The 18,502-nt window shown below is 39.9% G+C and overlaps 2 protein-coding genes across 2 annotated transcripts in view; both read right to left on the reverse strand.

The window, feature by feature from the left end:
- The window catches only part of kri1 (KRI1 homolog), a 42,973-nt gene extending 41,133 nt beyond the window's left edge, over positions 1–1,840 (reverse strand). The window contains exon 1 of the mRNA XM_028823584.2: positions 1,682–1,840. Coding sequence (XP_028679417.1) covers positions 1,682–1,766 — 85 coding nt within the window. The 5' untranslated portion in view covers positions 1,767–1,840. The remainder of the gene's footprint in view (positions 1–1,681) is intronic.
- A 4,845-nt stretch (positions 1,841–6,685) lies between these two features.
- LOC114667592 (cyclin-dependent kinase 4 inhibitor D-like) lies at positions 6,686–15,501 on the reverse strand. Its single transcript, XM_028822954.2, has 2 exons — positions 14,914–15,501; positions 6,686–9,215 (listed from the first exon to the last, which is right to left on the reverse strand). The coding sequence occupies exons 1-2, from the start codon at positions 15,052–15,054 to the stop codon at positions 8,856–8,858; spliced, it is 501 nt and encodes a 166-aa protein (XP_028678787.1). The 5' UTR covers positions 15,055–15,501; the 3' UTR covers positions 6,686–8,855.
- Between the last annotated feature and the right edge of the window lie 3,001 nt (positions 15,502–18,502).

The raw sequence follows: 18,502 nt of genomic DNA on the forward strand, positions 1-18,502 counted from the left end.
GTCCTGGTGGTTTCAAACTTCTTCCACTTTCAGATGATGGAGGCCACTATGCTCATTGGGACCTTCAAAGCAGCAGAAATTTTTCTGTAACCTTCCCCAGATTTGTACCTCGAGACAATCCTGTCTCGGAGGTCTACAGACAATTCCTTTGACTTCATGCTTGGTCTGTGCTCTGACATGAACTGTCAACTGTGGGACCTTCTATAGACAGGTGTGTGCCTTTCCAAATCATGTCCAATCAACTGAATTTACCACAGGTGGACTCCAATTAAGCTGCAGAAATATCTCAAAGATGATCAGGGGAAACAGGATGCACCTGAGCTCAATTTCGAGCTTCACGGCAAAGGCTGTGAATACTTATGTACATGTGCTTTCTCAATTTTTTTATTTTTAATAAATTTGCAAAAACCTCAAGTAAACTTTTTTCATGTTGTTATTATAGGGTGTTGTGTGTAGAATTCTGAGGAAAAAAATTAATTTAATCCATTTTGGAATAAGGCTGTAACATAACAAAATGTGGAAAAAGTGATGCGCTGTGAATACTTTGCGGATGCACTGTATATACACAGTAGTACATGTCATTCCCTCCAGAGGACCACATAGTATCCATTAGAATCTGTGTGTGTCTCACTAATACTGCTACTTGCATGAAGGATCACCATCCTCAGCTCAACCAGGCAAAGATGGACCTTTCTGTTATTGCAGCCCATGTGTCTATGTAGCACCTCATCTCTAATCAGCTCGGCTCATTAATCGCCAACATCTGCTAAGTCTATGCATAACCCTGAGGTGGTGCTCGGTGACCAGCTGTCCTTTGTATGTGATGGAGTATGCAACCCACCTCCTGGTGCTGGCTTTGGTCTTATTACGTCTGGACTGCTGCAACTCTCTGCTGTCAGGAGTACCAGCATGTGGTGCGTGCCATCCAGCCGAGGCGGGCATATGTCACTGCTCTCTTCAGATCATTATGCTGGCACTCTGTAGGGGCACATATTCAGTTTAAATCACTGATGCTTGACCACAGAGGAGTCAGTGGGTCAGCACCTACACCTCGTGAAGTTTTAGCCTATTTTCGGCCACTCGGGTCTGCTAATGCCATCCCTGCGTGGTATCAAATCCCAGTTCTGTCTCTTTTCATGCGTGGCGCCTAACTTGTGAAATGAACTGCCCACCTCCACTCACAATTCTGACTCCCTCGATGTTTTTAAGAAGTGTTTCGAGGACTCTTGTTTTGTGTATTTCTGTCTAACAGATTGTAAGTTTCTTGTAACCAATAAAGTGTAACTCGCTTCTATTTTGCTCTGAGTTCTTCACTTATGATGATCAATTTTGTCACCTTGTCGTGTTGCAATTGTTCCCAAAGAGTACCCCAGAATGATGTTTACTCGATTATGTTGACCACTTTTGTAAGTCGCTTTGGATAAAATCGTCTGATTAGCAAATATATGTTAATGTGCAAAACAAACAGTAGCCTCGTAAAGGTTCGGAGCTTAGCAATTCAAAACACAGCTTCTCAGAAACCTCCCTCTGTGTTGCACGAATCCATGCAACGCCTTACCGAACCCTCATAATCCAATCTGGGGGCCCCACCGACACGAAAAACCAACACCTCCGTGCACACTGCGCGCACTCTCGATTTTTTTTTAAACGAACGTCACTCGACTCGATTTCGCGCTCTTACGTTTTTGCAGTTCCTCCTTCTGTCGGTACTTTTCGTAACGCTCTGCAAACTTTTTGTTAATTTTCAGCTCGTATTTGCCTGGCATCGCTGTAGCAGGGCTTTTAAGGTTTCTTCGCACATGTGAAGCGTCACGACCCCGCGACTACGTGATGTCAAAGGTTACGAGGCAGCAGCCAATTACAAGGCAGGATGGTGGGTGGTCAGCGTCTTGTCCCCGCCTCTTTTTTTTTTTTTTTTTTAAAGACGCCGAGCGTTCTCGCAGATTATAAACACACCGAGTCGCCTCGGGGACGACTGCGCTTCAAGGGAGGAAAACGGTGTGTGAAATATTCCGAAAGACTTTTGGAATAATATTGGCAAAAACAGATTTATGTCGCCATAGTCGTTGAATATTTTACAGACCGCACTTACGGTGGCGCAGTGGGTAGTGCTGCTGCCTCGCAGTTAGGTGACCCGGGTTCGCTTCCCGGGTCCTCCCTGCGTGGAGTTTGCATGTTCTCCCCGTGTTTACGTGGGTTTCCTCCTACAGTCCAAAGACGTGCAGGTTAGGTTATTGTGCTTGGCGCGTGCCCTGCGGTGATTTGTTTCCTGCCTTGCGCCCTGTGTTAGCTGGGATTGGCTCCAGCAGACCCCCGTGACCCTGTAGTTAGGATATAGCGGGTTGGATAATGGATGGATGGCACATTGTGTTTTTTATTTTAAAGCGAGCCTTCTATCAATCTATCTGATAAGCACGCCCTACAAGAAGAGCGTCCTCTCTCAAGTCACACACTACATTCTCAATTCCAGTTTTTGCTATCGTGTGTCAAGTTTAAGGTTCCAAAGATAAAAAGCAACCGATTCAAATACTCCCCGGCACCAACTGAAATTAATAATCTAAATAAATTCAACTTTACATCAACAGACTTACATCTTGGCATATACACTGGACATTTGCATCAATTATTGGTGAAGTATCCATATTACTAACCGAGAATAAACCGGATATTGACGCAGGGACACGGCGATGGGACCATGAGACGTACTGCGCAGGCGCGCGTCTCATAAACCGCAAACGAAGTCGTATCCACCGCGAACGAAGGAGTCACGGCCCAAGAACGAAAGAGCTCAACTAACGTGAATGAGATATGAAGCAACAACGCGCCCATAGCTACCACTAACGACACAACCACACAAAAAGAGGATTCTGCGCTGCACCCCAGAGTCAAACGTGAGAGGCTACGGAGGCCCCACAGGTCCATAAAGATAGTACGAAAGGCGCAGGCGTCACCGCCATATTGTGAGTGGCACTACTGCGGAGTGAAGTTAGGAATAATGTGCTGCTTGGGATTGTACAAACCGCTGAACGCTTTACACCAAATTCAAACACAATACAGCTCAACGGTACAAACACAAGCCCACCTGGATAAGATCAATGAACGCAGGCGCCTACAACGCGCGTCTGAAACTGCGGAAGCAAAGCAGGCACGGGTTCAAAACGAAAGACCACAACTGACAGAGATAAATAATCTCTTTCAAATCTGTTTCGGGTTACCCAAGACCAGGGGTTGGCGAGTGAAGCTAGTGTATATATAATATTAATATATATATATATGTATATATTAATATACAGTATATATATATATATATATATATGTATATATATATATATATACACAGTACTGTGCAAAAGTTTTAGGCAGGTGTGAAAAAATGCTGTGAACAAAGAATGCTTTCAGAAATATAAATAATGATTGTTTATTGTTATCAATTTACAAAATGCAAAGTGAGCGAACAAAAGAAAAATCTAAATCAAATCTATATTTGGTGTTACTACCTTTTGCCTTCAAACCAGCATCAATTCTTATAGGTACACTTGCACAAAGTCAAGGATATTGTAGGATTCTAGTCAGGTGTCTGATCAACCAATTCTACCAAACAGGTGCTAATGATCATCGATGTCACACGTAGGTTGAAACACAGTCATTAACTGAAACAGAAACAGCTTAAAACTGGGTGAGGAACAGCCAAACTGTGCTACCAAGGTGAGGTTGTGGAAGACAGTTTCATGTCATGGCAAGATTGAGCACAGCAACAAGACACAAGGTAGTTCTACTGCATCAGCAAGGTCTCTCCCAGACAAAGATTTCAAAGCAGACTGGGGTTTCAAGATGTGCTGTTTAAGCTCTTTTGAAGAAGCACAAAGAAACGGGCAACATTGAGGATCGTAGACACAGTGGTCGGCCAAGGAAACTTAGTGCAGCAGATGAAAGACACATCAAGCTTATTACCCTTTGAAATCGGAAGATGTCCAGCAGTGCCATCAGCTCAGAACTGGCAGAAACCAGTGGGACCCAGGTACACCCATCTACTGTCCGGAGAAGTCTGGCCAGAAGTGGTCTTCATTGAAGAGTTGCAGCCAAAAAGCCATACCTCCGACATGGAAACAAGGCCAAGCGACTCAAGTATGCACGAAAACATAGGAACTGGGGTGCAGAAAAATGGCAGCAGGTGCTCTTGACTGAGGAGTCAAAATTTGAAATATTTGGCTGTAGCAGAAGGCAGTTTGTTCGTCGAAGGCCTGGAGAGCGGTACAATAATAAGTGTCTGCAGGTAACAGTGAAGCATGGTGGAGGTTCCTTGAACGTTTGGGGCTGCATTTCTGCAAATGGAGTTGGAGATTTGGTCAGGATTAATGGTGTTCTCAATGCTGAGAAATACAGGCAGATACTTATCCATCATGCAATACCATCAGGGAGGCGTATGATTGGCCCCAAATTTATTCTGCAGCAGGACAACGAACCCAAACATCCAGCCAAAGTCATTAAGAACTATCTTCAGCGTAAAGAAGAACAAGAAGTCCTGGAAGTGATGATATGGCCCCCACAGAGCCCTGATCTCAACATCATCGAGTGTGTCTGGGATTACATGAAGAGACAGAAGGATGTGAGGAAGCCTACATCCACAGAAGATCTGTGGTTAGTTCTCCAAGATGTTTGGAACAACCTACCAGCCGAGTTCCTTCAAAAATTGTGTGCAAGTGTACCTAGAAGAATTGATGCTGTTTTGAAGGCAAAGGGTGGTCACACCAAATATTGATTAGATTTAGATTTCTCTTTTGTTCATTCACTGCATTTTGTTGATTGATGAAAATAAATGATTAACACTTCCATTTTTGAAAGCATTCTTTGTTTACAGCATTTTTTCACACATATACTGTATATGTGATGTGTATGGTCTAATGTTAATACGTTTTATGCTCACTGCTATATTTTATTTTACTAAGTTTATGTTTGATGACTGTGTGCTTTGCTGATATGATTTTATTGTTATGCCTTGCTTTTTCTGTAAAACCTGCTGGTAAACTAACAGCCGAAATTTCAATTGAATTGAAGTACTTCACGAAAGCTGTTTTTGATTCAACTGTATTGTTGTAATCTCTTATATGTATTCCTTGGATAGTATGTCTATCGTTTGCTGTCACTCGGTGACGCAGTGGTTAGCGCTCTTCTCACGCTAACGGGTTTGAATTTCAAACACCGTAACTGTGTGTAGCTTGCGAGTTTTCTCTGTAGGTTTTCTTCCTCAAGGATGTTCATAAACTCTAAACTGGCGTCATGTGAGGGTGTGTGTTAGTCAGTATGCCCAATGGCTCTCAATGGTTTTGGCTTACGTGTTGTGTCCTGTGCTGCTGGGATAGGTGCTGGCTCCGCACAACCCCTGACCTGGATATGGGGTTTAAAAACTTGATGATTTTAAGTGACTGTCTTGTCTAGGCTATTCTGATGGATTGAGTGGGGTGTTTTGTGTATTGAAATGAATGTTAACCTACTGAGATTTGATTTTTTTTAACTACATTCACAAAGCTTATAGATAATTTGCCTGAAGGCGCCAATATAAACTTCCTTGGAAAATTATTAGGAACCACCTGTACACCCGAGTATCCATGCAGTTATCTCATCAACCAATCATGTGGCTGTAATCCTGTGCATAAAATCCTGATGCAAGTTTCAGTTAATGTTTACATCAATCACCAGAATGTGATCTCATTGATTATGACCATGGCTTGATTGCTGGTGCCAGAGAGGTGCTTCAGCGTATTTCTTTAACTGCAAATCCCCCTGGATTTTTATGCACAGCAGAATGGTTCAAGAAACAAAAAAGCAAAAAAAAAAAATCCAACAAGCTTCCGTACCTTGTTGATGAGAGAGGTCAGAATGTCGCTTGAATGTCACGGCCTATTTGAGTATTGTTGCTGACCATATGGATCCCTTCATGGCCTAAAATTTAACCATCTTCTAATGCATAAATTAAGTTTCTGAATGAGCAAGTGAGTGCAGTGGACTGGCACTCCATCCACAGTTGGGTTTCTTCTGTGTGCCCAAAGCTCACATTTTTGTTGGAGATTTTATGATGGAATAAAAAGATCCAGTGAACAAATGAATATTTACAGCTTTTTCTTTTATTTTCAGATTCACCACAGAGGGTTCAGAGATAATGCTGCCAGTGGTTTTAGCTCTTGTGTGTGGAGTTTGTTCATGTTGAGTATGCATGCATGTGTGTGTGTGTGTGTGTGGGAGTGTGCATGACTGCATCATGAAGGTGCAGTGCCGTACAGTCCAAGCTGGCTTTCTGTTTTGTATCTGATGCTTCTGCTATGGGATCAGGAACCACAAAAGAAATGATTTAATTCTGAAGAAGGGCAGAGGTAAAAACTTAATGTACATTTCTCTTTTGGATAACTCAGTGGCCAACAACAAAAGAAAAAGAAGTTTCAAAAGATTTGAAAACAAATTAAACAGTCAGTTGAATATAAAACATTTGTTTATGGCAGCCTGGTGTGCAGTTAATACAGGGGAGGGAGGAGAAGTTTAAATGACGTAGAGGATGATTTGACAGAGTTAGCGTGGTTTGAAAGATAAAGTGTAATCAGAAGGGTCAAGGTCCTGCAGAAAGGAGAGTAGCAATGTGGCATACCAGTACAGTACAGAAACTAAAAATAAAAACCTGTTCACAAACCAACTGTACAGTTATTTTAAGCGGGTTTATTTATAGTCAAATACATGTTCAATTTCTCAAATTCATATTTTTCATATTTTTATCTTTTTCAACTAAGCTCACAGAACCAAGGCTGTTGTAATACAATGCCTCTTAAAATATGCAAACAACCAACAACTGTACATTAAAAATAAATCATTTGATTTGTTTTACATTGTTCATGTTCAATGTTGAAATCATATCAGAAATTAAAGTTATAAATAAGCTACAATTTAGTACATAGAATAAATCAGTAGGGAGAAGTACATAAAAATGTTTGAACTTACATACTTCAAGTACATTTAGTTATCACCTTAGCTGAAAGTGTCTCATCATTGCACTTCATGTGTCTGGCGTACACAAAGCATTTTAGCATCTTTTTATTTAAACAGTGAACATGTGCATTTGAAAGTAGTGCATAAATGTTAAATAACGGAATACACAGATTTAGTATATTCATAAATGAATGCTAAAAAACTTGAAAAGTTCATGCAATTGTGTATGGCTAACAGTACAAAAATAATCAGTATAAAGAAGTGCACCTTATGAGAGGTACAGTTACTATGCAGGGCTCAAAGCCATTAACAGTAAAACTGAGAACACATTTTAGTGAATTACTTACAGTGCATATAAATAAACATACAGCTTAACACTTCAAACCAACATATAGTGCAGAGGAGAAATTTCATAAATAATCCACATATTGATTAAAAAAATAAAAATTTATAACACTTTTATCACGGAAAAGAAGGCTTAAATCTATGAACAGTACTGGAGATTCTTCTGCATTAAATTCTCACATTACAGCACGGCGGTGCTTTCTTTGTAGGATTACGATTATTAAAATATCTACAAATACATACATGGAGAAATCCTTTCCAAGCTACATACATTGCAAAGATAAGAGAACAACACATAACATTAGGTAAGGGCAGAGAAATTGCCCAAAAAGTGTGCTTTACTTTAAAAACACATTTCATGAATAGTTATACACAAAAAGAAATTTGCTTAAATATTCTCTGCATGTCAAAAGGAACTTCAATTCATACATTTTTGTTTCTCGGTTAGCCCAACAATAAAAATAATATATACTGTATATATAAATAATTAAATAGGTTACTTGCCCCAGCAGAAATTGTATCAGTAAGCAAATATAAACAGCGTCATTGAAAACTGACATATTTCAAAAGGTTTTGTTTTTAAACACTTGAACTTTTTTTCAGAAATGATGCAAAACAGGATCTCGGCATTGATGTGATTAGTAAATTTACAAGAAGTCGCACTGGTCAACGCCACCCCACCTGTGCTTCTGTCATAAAGTAACAGCAGTGTTTTTGGAGAAATATCTTTTCTAAAATGGTTTTGAGCTTTCCATCTTTTATATGAATATATCAGAGAAAAAAATGTTAAAGGAGGCCTAGTCGACTGTTTACTTACTGGAGAGCAATCTGGCGGATGGGCTGTCCATCTCAAACTCTTTTTTTTTTTTGCAGGGGGAGTGCCAGTATGCATTCTTGCTGGAGATTCAGCAGCCTGCAACCCAAAACACTCTGTGCTATTCACAAACCTCCCTTCATTATCAGATTGTAAAGCTACAAATAAGTGCGCACATCGAGGTCTTTTAAGGTGTGACATTTAAGAGGAAGATCAAAACGAGATCTTCTGTATGTTTTGTAAAAAAAAATAATCTAGTTTTGCTTTATTTTTATGAGATATGACATTTTTAAATGCCTTTCTAGTGACCATGTACATTTCCTTCAAGTGCATCACAAGCATACATTCACTGCATCATGGCCACTGGACCAAGTGTGATCAGCAATATTCAAACGTAAGCGCAATTTTCTATGCCGCACTTCTGAGCAGCTGTTTAAAAAAAAAAACCTTTTATAAAATAATACCAAACTATCAAAATACCAAATAACTTAATGAATTGAAAACACACATGCAAAATAGTTAACATTTTAAAACTGTAAAAGCGGTAATACCTTACCAACTCAAATTGCATAAACAAAGATCCTCTCCTGGAAGTATTTTTTCCTCAAACACATATACAGCAAAGAGTCAGTCGGTCGGAGTTTTGCCGTTTGTGGCTTACTACTGACTGCTTACTTGGAGAGGACGGTTCACTCTGACCATCTCACAAAAATGAGGCAGTACATTATAAAGTGGACTCCAGATGCTGCTCCAGTAGTCTTACCACATCTGGAAAGCCTGAAACCCTGGCCAAATCTAGAGCAGATTTACCTCCAGCAGCCCTGTGCCTCAAATCAGATCGGGGAGCAAGGAAGTGGATCACATCGGTATGCCCTTCTTGGATTGCTAAATGTATAGGAAGTGCCCCAGTGTTGTCTGGCAGGTTCACAGAGGCACCGTGTTCAACCAACACCTTGAGAGTTTCCAAAAAGCCGGTTCTTGCTGCATCATGTGCTGGGGTGATGCCCAAACTGTCCTGAACGTTGGGTGTAGCCCCATGTGTCAGAAGCTCCTTGGCCACACTGGAACTGCCAAACATCATCACCTGCACTCAAAAAAAGTAGAAAATGCAAATGTGAGAAGCATCAAGCATCTGCCTGTATGCAACAAGCTAACCAACGTAGCAGCATCCATCAAATTCTAAAAACATCGTAAGTCAGCAAGGCATCTGCTTAGTTTGAGGTGGAGTCCCTAATCAGCAGAGACCCCTGGTGTTCTGAAGCTGCATTGGTGGCCTCAGTGGGACATCAACTTGCTTTCTTTGCAAAGTCTAACGCCAATAAAGCACAATCACTAGGACCCAAAAACCCAGCTTTTTAAATTAGAAGTCATTTCCATAGATAGATAGATAGATAGATAATCCCAAGGAGAAATTCACATACTCCAGCAACAGCATACTGAGAAAAAAAAATAAAATTAAAGAGTGATAAAAATGGGCTATGCCAAAAATGAATATGCCAAAAGAAATAACATGCCAGATATAAATAAATGCAATATTCAATATCTGTTTTTCAATAAATGAAACACCTATGATGATCCTGTAATCCCTAAAAGGAAAATTAGTTTACAGTATTTAATCAAAACACTATTTACTGTTTTTATTGTTCAGAATAATGCAGCACAAGTTCAAGCGAGCACAATGACACCTGATGCGATCAGAACACAAGTAAACAAGTAGTCGTCTAAAACATGCCCCCATTCTGTTTATTTTTTTATTTTTCAGGCTCCGCCATATTTAAGTAGTTGTTGTTACAATGCACTGTCAGTTACTACAAAGTGAATCTCTGGAAATGACGTAATTAACGTCATTGACGCAATGATATAAAAAGTCATCTCTGATCAGAGTTTCTGATCTTTCATGCATGTTTGTGTATTCCAAGTGCTTTAGTATTTCCAGTTCCCAACTTCATTAGTGTTGTGGTAGTGATGACCAATAAGACAGACCTCTGGTGCCGACTTTGAATTTGGTTAACGTTTCCACTCACCATGATCCTCATATCTCTGTCAGCCTTCCCTTGTACAAGGCTTAACAAATGTTATGTTTCAGCCAGGGCTCCGCTCCTGACTGGCGTTCAAATTCCTTTTTAGATCCTTTTCGCTCGTTATTGATTCATTTGTGTTAATATTGTTATTTATGTTAATTACTTGCATAATTCTGTGTTTTTTATTTGTTTTGTGCTGTAATTTCTGTGTGTCTATGCTTGCTCTATTATGTCCCATGTATTTGTGGGTGATCCCCCAAGACACGGGAACACTTGTCCATCTCCGTCAAGGGACTGTGCCTCAACCCATTAAAGGCTGAGGAAAATAGCAGTCCCTTGATGGAACACCAAACCAATTTTAAAAGAAACTAAGGAGACCCTATTGTACATCTGTGTGAACCATGCCCCTACTTTCTCTGCTGTTCTTTTTCCGGTTACCACCCCATCAAAGCACTGTGCTGTGCCTACATTGATGGATTAAAGGCCAGAGGTCCAAATGACCGTCATCATCATGTTCTTCCATGTGAATACCATGAGGACTGATTGAGGTCATTGATGTTAGGTAGAATGCCTAGTGGGGGCTAGGTGGACTTGTGGCCTAGAACCCTTGCAGATTTTGTTTTGTTTTTTTCTCTAGCCGTCTGGAGTTTTTTTTTTGTTTTTTCTGTCCTCCCTGGCCATCGGACTTTACTTTTATTCTATGTTAATTAGTATTGCCTAATTTTATTTTTTATATTTTGTCTTTTTTTCTCTTTCTTCATCCTGTAAAGCACTTTGAGCTACATCATATGTATGAAAATGTGCTCTAGAGATACATATTGTTGTTGTTGCCATTCATACATGCAGTAGTAGTATTTTTACTTTCCCACACAACTATGTTACTTAGACAGCCATCTTTCACAGTTTCTCTTTTTTCCCACAACAACACAGAAAACTTAGTGTCCATATATCTCATTATCTTACCAAATTGCCAGAGTGGTGATTAGTGGTCTTTTTAAATATTTGAACATATGAGATTTTTTTTTAAACATTTTATTATTTTTTTTAAAAATCAAACAACATTCCATACAAACAGTTCAAGTTTAACAAAACTAGGTTTGAAACCAAGTATATACTAGAATTAATTACAAAAGGGATGAATGTATAAAAATGTATATGTAAACTATTGACCCTTGGATCAAGTGAACTAAGGAATTATGAAGAATACGGACAGCTGTGTGAAATATTATCTGTGCACAGTTGACTATATATAAATGGTATTCTTTACTGTTATACCGCTAACTACTGCATATATACATATAATTTGTATATTATTCTTTGCAATACCTTAATACTTCTCTAAACTACACTATGTTCTACTTTGCTAACACATCCAAAAATACTGCACATCTATCTTCACACAGCACCACAAAGCATAGCTGGAAAGGCAGATGTTCCACCGGGTTTCCTTCAGTATTTTTGCAGGAGATTTTGCCTATTTTACCTTATAAAAAGTGCAAAAATAATGGGATGGTCGGTTTATGGACAACCTAACAGCTCATGTTCAACTATGCAGCATTTATCTCCTGCACACATCCAAAGTAAGAGCAATTGGGCAAGACCTTAAGGTTTTTTACTTAAAAATGTTATCACTTGCAAAATACTGTATCTGTTGTAAAAAGAAGCTTCTAAACTAATACTTTGCTGCCATCTACATTATTGTTATCTGAAAAAGCTTACCATATTTACTTAGCATATGCAAACAACTTGCAGGTATGTAAACAATATATATTTATTTTTTCTCCACACCCACTCTCAAAGTCCCTTAATAGAACCTCGTCTGACAATTAGGAGCTCATGGCAGGTAACAACAATGGACAGACCACCAGTCCATATCAACCCCTCATGCAAACACACTTAAACAGGATCAAGCTGGCAAAGTAAAAGGTCTGCCTGTATTCTCCCTCGTCCCAAAGTCACCATCCCTAAAGGACAGCTTTAAAACCAAATCTGGCTCTGCCCATGGACTAGAAAGGAGGATCAGAGCGGCCGAGTGGAAGATGACAGTGTGTGATGTTAGCTGCCAGAAAATGATACATACACTTTTTAGCCTATACTGCCAAAATAAATAAATGTGAGGCCTGGCTGGATCCTCAAAACCTTTTCTTTGTTATTCAATTTTTTTTCATATACACTGAAATGTAAATATATCCATATTTTCCAATTTATTTTTCTGTCAAGGAATTAGAAAGGTTGTGAGCTCACTAAATTAAATGGCTCTTGAGAAAGGCTTCCTCTTTCAAAACCACAACCCTAAAAAGTACCATGTCTAGAAATGTAAGACAATTAGAAAGCAAACATCTGCTTTCTCGTTATATAAGCGACATGACATCTGACGCTCTTTTCAATCTCTTGAAATGGACTACTATGACTGTGCCATGATTATAAGTTTAATTAGCTTACGCATTAGATTGTGCATCTATTTGACACAGTACTTCAACGGTGATGGACAGGTGGCGCTGCCTCTGGGGGAACCACCAAAAAAATACAAGGGAACATCAGAGAACACATCTAAGCACTCAGAAAATAAATAATAAATAAATCTGACACAAAATGCATAAGACAAATAATAAAAGCAATAACAATACTAACTGATGATAATTAAACAATAAAAAACAAACAAAACAAATGCAAAAAATTAAGCATAAGCTAGGGGAAGAACACTGACTTCCACAAAACAATTTATGAATTCTTATTCTTATCAGTTTCTAATTTGTCAAATACAAATTTGCTAGAAAAAGCAAATCATTTTCTAAAGCGCTTTGAGCTGTATTCTTTCTATGAAACTGTGCTACATACATAAATGTTGTTACACACACACACATATATATATATATATATATATATATATATATATAAATATATAAATATATAATATGCTAATGTCTGTCCATCTGTCACGTGATTACTTGTGAACTGCTGGGTGTAGAGCCTTGATTTTGGTCTTAGTTAAAATGATATGGCCCAATATGTTCTGGAAATTAAAAAAAATCAGGTAGCGGCAGCCTTGTGGCAACTTTACTTGTAGGCTAAAGGTTTACTGTCATTAAAGCACGGTCCTCACCAGCCCATATTTTGACAATCCCCTGGGGACACAGTACATATGTGTTCAGAATTCATGTAGGTCTGCATGTATCGCTATTATATATGAATATAGATTAGAGTAGGTCAGTATATAAAAGGTAAGCTTACACACAACCTGCCAAACAAAGAATTGTTTTTTTTACTGTATGCAAAGTATGAAATACCATCTTTTGTACAATTTCTTCCTTTTGTCTTCACACATTGATGTTATATGTGCTACTGCACAGCACCCTCAAACTTTCTTGCAAGATTCTAGTTTACATTGATTTGCTTGCAGTGTGCAGTATTTATCTTCTTGGTGTTATTTTTACTGCACTCAAGAGTTTCACTCTGCATTATATTGTAATCTAATTTGCTTTATAAAGCAAGTCTGTATAATACAGTATTAGTGACTATGTAATAAATTGCCTGCTGGATGATCCCATTAAAGGTCGCATGTCTCTTCTTAATAAAACGGTTCTAACAAAGCATATCAAAAATCCAAAAGGGTATCTTTTATATCTAAAAATCATTGGGGTTTGGAAGAACTGTGATCTTTATTTTTGTGAGGACTGCACTGCATAGGATCTTTAAAAACCGCAGTAACCGATTTCCGTTTATGCACCCTCATTCTTTAACCTTGCTCTAGATTCTAACCGAGATGTTATCTTTCTTAGGATGTTTTTTTTTTTTCCATCAGCTTACCCGTGAGGTCAAGTAGCAGTCTAACAGAGGGATACATGGGGTCGTCTTACTGATAACTATACATGTCATCTATAGCTAAACGGGCTACAAAGGAGAGTGTGAGGTTCGCTACCTGAAACATCAAGGATTGGAGAACCTAAAAGAGGAAGTGAATTCAAATGACTCCGTGTGCCCCTTCGGAGCTAAAGGCATCCAAATGTGCACAGACTGTAATCATTCAGAATTGAGTGATAAAATTATTAGTGATCGTGTTGACGCTTTCAGTTGTAGATTTTTTTTAGTTTTTTACTGCGCGGATAAACGTCCATGAATGTTCGGTGATACACCGATGAGAGACGTTTTGTTAGATACACCGTAATTAATGAATAAAGAACGATACTGTTAAAATAATCTAACTTTCAAACGTTTAATCGATGGCATATTTGCTCATACCTGGACCGAGCCGCCCCGCCGCGTCAACCCCACAGGAGGGCGGCTTAAAGCGCTTTGGTTTCACGCCCAGTCGCGTTATTTCTAAACCTTGACGCGAATAAAAAAAAAACGTCCAGGCGGGTTTCTATACTGGAGGCCACAAATGGAAATATTAAGCACTGTATTATGATGAAACAAACAGCGCGATTTGCATATTTCTGAGTCTATTATTCAGGCAAACTAAAAATTTGCATAAGGCAACGCCCCTTGTCGTAGTGTTCTACCCTTTCCCACCCCCGTCCCCTTTATGGTTGGGAATAAGACACTTAAGAGGCTAAAATTAGACCCACCCCGACCGCCGACGCCTGCCAGGACACTGTTTAGGGTTTTAAATGGCCTGGTGATTTTTAAACCATGACACCCAAGGACTAACCGCGGCGTTGCGAAAGCAGACTGGCTGCTCCCCTTTGCGGAGAAAGGAGCAGACAGCCAGCCGTGCTTCTCCACAGGCAGCATCACGCCGAGTACTCTGGAGTTCTTTACCTGCAGTGCAGTCCTTCCGAATTCATTCCTCATATCTGGATGTACACAGCTCTCCTGAAGCAGCCTCCTCACTTCTTTGACGTCTCCCCTGGCTGCCGCAGTAGTCAAGCGAGTTGCGGCGTCTCTCTCGCCGAGGACCATGTCGTTCCCCGGCGTTGTGGCTTCTTTTCGTCAATGAGATAAAAGTATACAAGATAGCTTCTCGTTATCAGAGCCCCTTGCGATGGTGTGGGCGACGTCTTCACTTGAACATCCTGAGTTGCTTCGCGGGCGGCTCTCGACGTTCACAAGGTTTCAAACAGACGCCTGACGCCAAACGAAACTACGACGCCTTCTTCAAATGTAAATGATCTGAAGGTGCCGGCTCTTTGCGCGCACAAAGTCAGTGCGCAGCTGCCCAGTAAATCCGTTTTTATCTAATGAATGTAACCTCGCTGCCTCGAGTTCTCCCGCTGCCAGTTTCTTCGTAAAAATTTGAGCTCGAGTTCTTCTACACGGATGGTTCCAATGCCGATAGTCCGCCACTTGCGCTGCGATCGATCGAATTTTGCGCTCGCGACTCGGCGAAGGTGGGAATGTGGGGGAGGGGTTGTTTCTGTAGTCTGAGTTACGCGACTTCTGCGCCTTAGCCAATCACAACTCGCTGCTTCTCGTGAACCACGCCTGAAAAGGTAAAGAGGGCGGGTCCTAATTTGAACGATCTTCATGTTTTTAGCCAATCAGAAGCCTGCTTTAGAAAGCGGGCAGTTCGAGTTACCGCTGCTTCTCCGCGGTTGGCGGTGACGGCGGCTGCGTTTGCTGTTGTCGCGCCGGCGTGCCGTTAAACAGCAAGTTGACAACAAGGCCTCGCGACGTAAGCTTGGACTTTGGTAGGTGTCTGATTTGATTAAGACTCAGTATTCTTAGAACTTGGAATGGAGCGTTGAAATTTAACCTTTTTTCAAACAACGGCATAACAGTAAAGCGAAGTGGCAAAGTTTGCAAATACATATAAGTACCATTGTTTAATCATTTAACTCATACTTTTACTTAAAGCAAATGGCATCGAATCGTTCCAAGAGTTCATTTGTATAGTTCCTGTAAACGTTGTCTGCCAGAAAATTTCCAGTGAGGCCACATGCATTAAAAATAGAGTATAGCTGAAAATAAACCAAACAAAGGCAATTAAAAATGACGGCTCTTGTTCAGAAAGTGGACGCCACTTGGTTGTTTCACAATGTTTAAGATTAGGTATATAAGTAGGTTTCTCATTTCTGCTATCATTTTAGTACTAAATAGTGACTTAATATCAGGGACCTGTTTTATTGACCTTAAGGTTAGTGTTTGGGCGAAGGGAAGGCCGTCTCAAGTGGCGAAAACAGGCTTTTCAGGGTTGCCAGATATCATTTGTTATCATAGTCAAAAAAGTTTCTTAAAAATGGCCTAAAAGCAGCCCAACTGAAATGGATTGTAGTGTTGCACCATTTGTGTCAGTGTACAATTTCAGACTCAGGTTCTTTTATCGTCATTTAACTTATTACAATGAAATTGTATCAATCCTAAAGGTGCATTCACATATAATGGACATAATTAAATTATAGTACAGTACAATATAATACAATCGAATAAGTAAATATTGCACTTAGGTATAATACACATATGAATTCTATTCAATAATAGAAATAGATAAAGAATATAATGTGCAAAGAATGTAGAATGTACTTCTAGTGTAAGAGTGACTGCTATATTGGTCACTGTCAATTATCATTTAGTAATATTCAGTTCTCGTATGGCTCTGAGGTAGAAACTGTTCTTAAGTCTGTTCGTCCTACTGTATAATATAATATACTGAAATGAAGAGAGGCTTCATGGCAGAATACATTTCTGGATTTCGGGGGGACGAGATCTCTCTTCTACTGCGAGGTTGCAGCCATTTCCATTCAGAGTGGTGATGTGTTGCATGTTGTTTATCACAGGTAAAGAAAAAATTCACTGTACTCCGCACAGGAGACAGTAAGGACCCTATAACATAAAATAATGTATCATACTGATTACTGTTACTGGAGGAGCAGTTTGATTTTATATAAGGGAAAGGAACAACTGAGGCAGTCTTTGCATTGAGATAGCCCATAGAGAAGGATCAAGAAAACAGGCATGCACTTATGGTGTTTATTGATTTGGAGAAGGGTGGCACGGTGACACAGTGGTAGCGCTGCTGTCTTGCAGTTAGGAGACCCGGGTTCTCTTCCCGAGTCCTCCCTGCATGGAGTTTGCATGTTCTCCCCATGTCTGTGTGGGGTTCCTCCCACAGTCCAAAGACATGCAGGTTAGGTGCATTGCCGATCTTAAATTGTTAAATTGTCCCTAGTGGGTTGGATAATGACTGACTGACTGATTTGGATCTTATGGTAGAGTGCCACGTCAAGAAGTCTGGAAGTATATGAAAGGGAAAGGAGGACCAGAGAAGTATACAGGACAGTACAATTACAACTTATTTTTGTGGAGCTATTGTCATGTGGTGGGTGTGCGTGCTCCTAACCTTTCTCTCTCTTCCTCTTTCTATCTTCAGAGTGCAGGCACAGAGCACTGTGAACAAAGTTTCAAGTAAAATTCAAATGCAGATTATATTAATTACCAATTACAGAATTAGTATATATAAAGATATCTCTGTCCATTCATTAATTGCTGATCTATGGCAAGAGAAAGCCAAAGATAGATGGAAACACAATCCTGGTGACCCTGTGGCATTTAGCCACCTACCGCCTCTCCTGGGCCTTCTATAGTAGAGTCTGTGCTGGGCCCTCCAATCTGGTGTGAGAATTTTTCCAATACTCCTTTATCTGAGCAGTGGCACTAAGTGCCACATCAAGACACTGAGAAGAGGATGTGTGAAGTATGTGAGGATTGTCCACCATCTGTACAAGGGATTGTGGGCTTGAGGTAACAGTAGTGTTGGAATAGCGGACAAGATCTCAGCTTGATTAGAATTGGAAGAAGGTATCATGAGTATTGTGTGATCGAAAAATTAAGGCAAAGGTTAAAGATTAAGAGTTTTATGACAATGGTGTATGGAGCTGAGACATGAGCAGTAAAGGGAGCACAGGAGAAGTTGGACGTGGCAGAAATGGGAATGTGAAGATGGATGTGTGGAGTTACAAGCAAGGAAAGAATGTGAAATGAGACAATCAGAGGAACAGCAAAAGCAGGAGAGACATCTAAGACCTTTATGCCTTCTACACTACTCTGCATATAGTCTTTAGTCCTTTTTGTCCACACAAGTGAGCTTCAAGTAGTACCTCAAATAAATGAATAACTTTTTGGATCTGTATCTTTCAAAGTGTCTACTGATACAAGATTTTCAGGTGTGCAGCTCAGCTACTACCTAAAGAAACAGAAAGCCAGAAACACTCTGGCAGGCATTTCAGTGATAGAGAAATAATCAAAGCATGCACTTTAGACAGACACATCCAGCCATTACTACGTTTTATTACAACTGATCTTGTATCTAATACTCCACCCACCTATCCATTTTCTAGGCTGGTTGAACCTTTTTTGAAACATGAGGGGAGGAAGTAGTGATTTCTTCAGCACTGGAAGCAAAACAATACTC

Source organism: Erpetoichthys calabaricus, chromosome 17 (assembly GCF_900747795.2).
Source record: "Erpetoichthys calabaricus chromosome 17, fErpCal1.3, whole genome shotgun sequence".
Lineage (NCBI taxonomy): Eukaryota > Metazoa > Chordata > Cladistia > Polypteriformes > Polypteridae > Erpetoichthys > Erpetoichthys calabaricus.

What these genes read in the sequence shown, in the direction of transcription:
- LOC114667592 (XM_028822954.2), bottom strand. Translation starts at nt 15,054, where the DNA reads ATGGTCCTCGGCGAGAGAGACGCCGCAACTCGCTTGACTACTGCGGCA. An exon ending in TCGGAAGGACTGCACTGCAG is followed by an intron (nt 9,216 to 14,913) that starts GTAAAGAACTCC and finishes TTTTGAGTGCAG; the next exon opens with GTGATGATGTTTGGCAGTTC.